General features: G+C 43.6%; 1 protein-coding gene across 1 annotated transcript in view; it reads right to left on the bottom strand.

Annotated features, from left to right (window-relative positions):
• The window catches only part of PPTG_17013 (hypothetical protein), a gene marked incomplete at both ends in the record, with an annotated part of 801 nt that extends 698 nt beyond the window's left edge, over positions 1-103 (bottom strand). Inside the window, one exon of the mRNA XM_008914847.1 lies at positions 67-103. Within this exon, the coding sequence (XP_008913095.1) occupies positions 67-103 (37 nt within the window). The remainder of the gene's footprint in view (positions 1-66) is intronic.
• Positions 104-997: the final 894 nt, after the last annotated feature.

Below are 997 nucleotides of genomic sequence, written 5' to 3'. Positions count from 1 at the left end.
CTTCACCATACAAAGGTTGTTATAATTACCTCCTATACTAAATTTCCTCTACACACTTAGAATTACCCAGGTGAATGTTGCTTGTGTCGGCCAGGAGCAACATTCATAACCCAATAACCCAGTGAATGTTTCCCCAAACAATTAGGGCTAAAAAAAAACTTTGATTGACTCTCTGGATTTTACAAGAATGGTCGGCGCGCATGCAAATACCCCTCTGTATTTTGCATAAATGCTTGGGGCTTGGGTACCACTGAGTGACTGAAACACTCTTGCGTGACAGCAACGCTCTTGCGGAGATCAGCGCTCCGGCTCCGTTCGCAATGACTCGATCACATCGATCGACATTTAGCTGGTGCACAAAGTATATGTGCTTAAACCGTTACGTATATGAAGAGTGAGCTTGGTTATGGTTGATCTAAAAACTTAAATTCTAATCTCGTCCACGAGGCACTACCAATGGTTACCATCTCCGGACGGTAAACAAAAAACAGCGTAGACCCTAAAAAAACGAAATTCAAAATTTGGTGCCCATTCGCGATCTCATCGAGAGTTTGCTGTTCTGTTCTCAAAGCTGATTTAAACTGTGGTGCTGGCGGAATACGGAGTTGGTCATCGTTTCGACCGTAAATTCTGGTCAAGCACCTAGATATTTTCTTAAACTGTGGTGCTGGCACGATACAGAGTTGGTCCTCGTTACGCCTCTGAATTCTGGTCATGCAAGCATCCTACTGGAAATTCTAGCACCTAGATATTCCTTTGCTGTGGTGCTGACGTAATACGGAGTTGGCCCTCGTTACGACGGTAACTTCTGTAACGGGTTTACACGGGTTTACACCTGGTGTGTTCCACACATGGGTAAGGAGTACCCATAGAGTTTAAAAGACTCTCAGTACATGACTCGTAGAGTTAACGGTGGCCTCAGTACATAGGCCTAGAACCACAGGATAAGCATTTGATTAGGTTTTACTATGCTATATAGTTAACCACATACATTTAC

Source organism: Phytophthora parasitica (genome assembly GCF_000247585.1).
Source record: "Phytophthora parasitica INRA-310 unplaced genomic scaffold supercont2.64, whole genome shotgun sequence".
Lineage (NCBI taxonomy): Eukaryota > Oomycota > Peronosporomycetes > Peronosporales > Peronosporaceae > Phytophthora > Phytophthora nicotianae.
The sequence above is the reverse complement of the archived record's forward strand: the minus strand, read 5'-3'. Positions and strand labels throughout refer to the sequence as shown.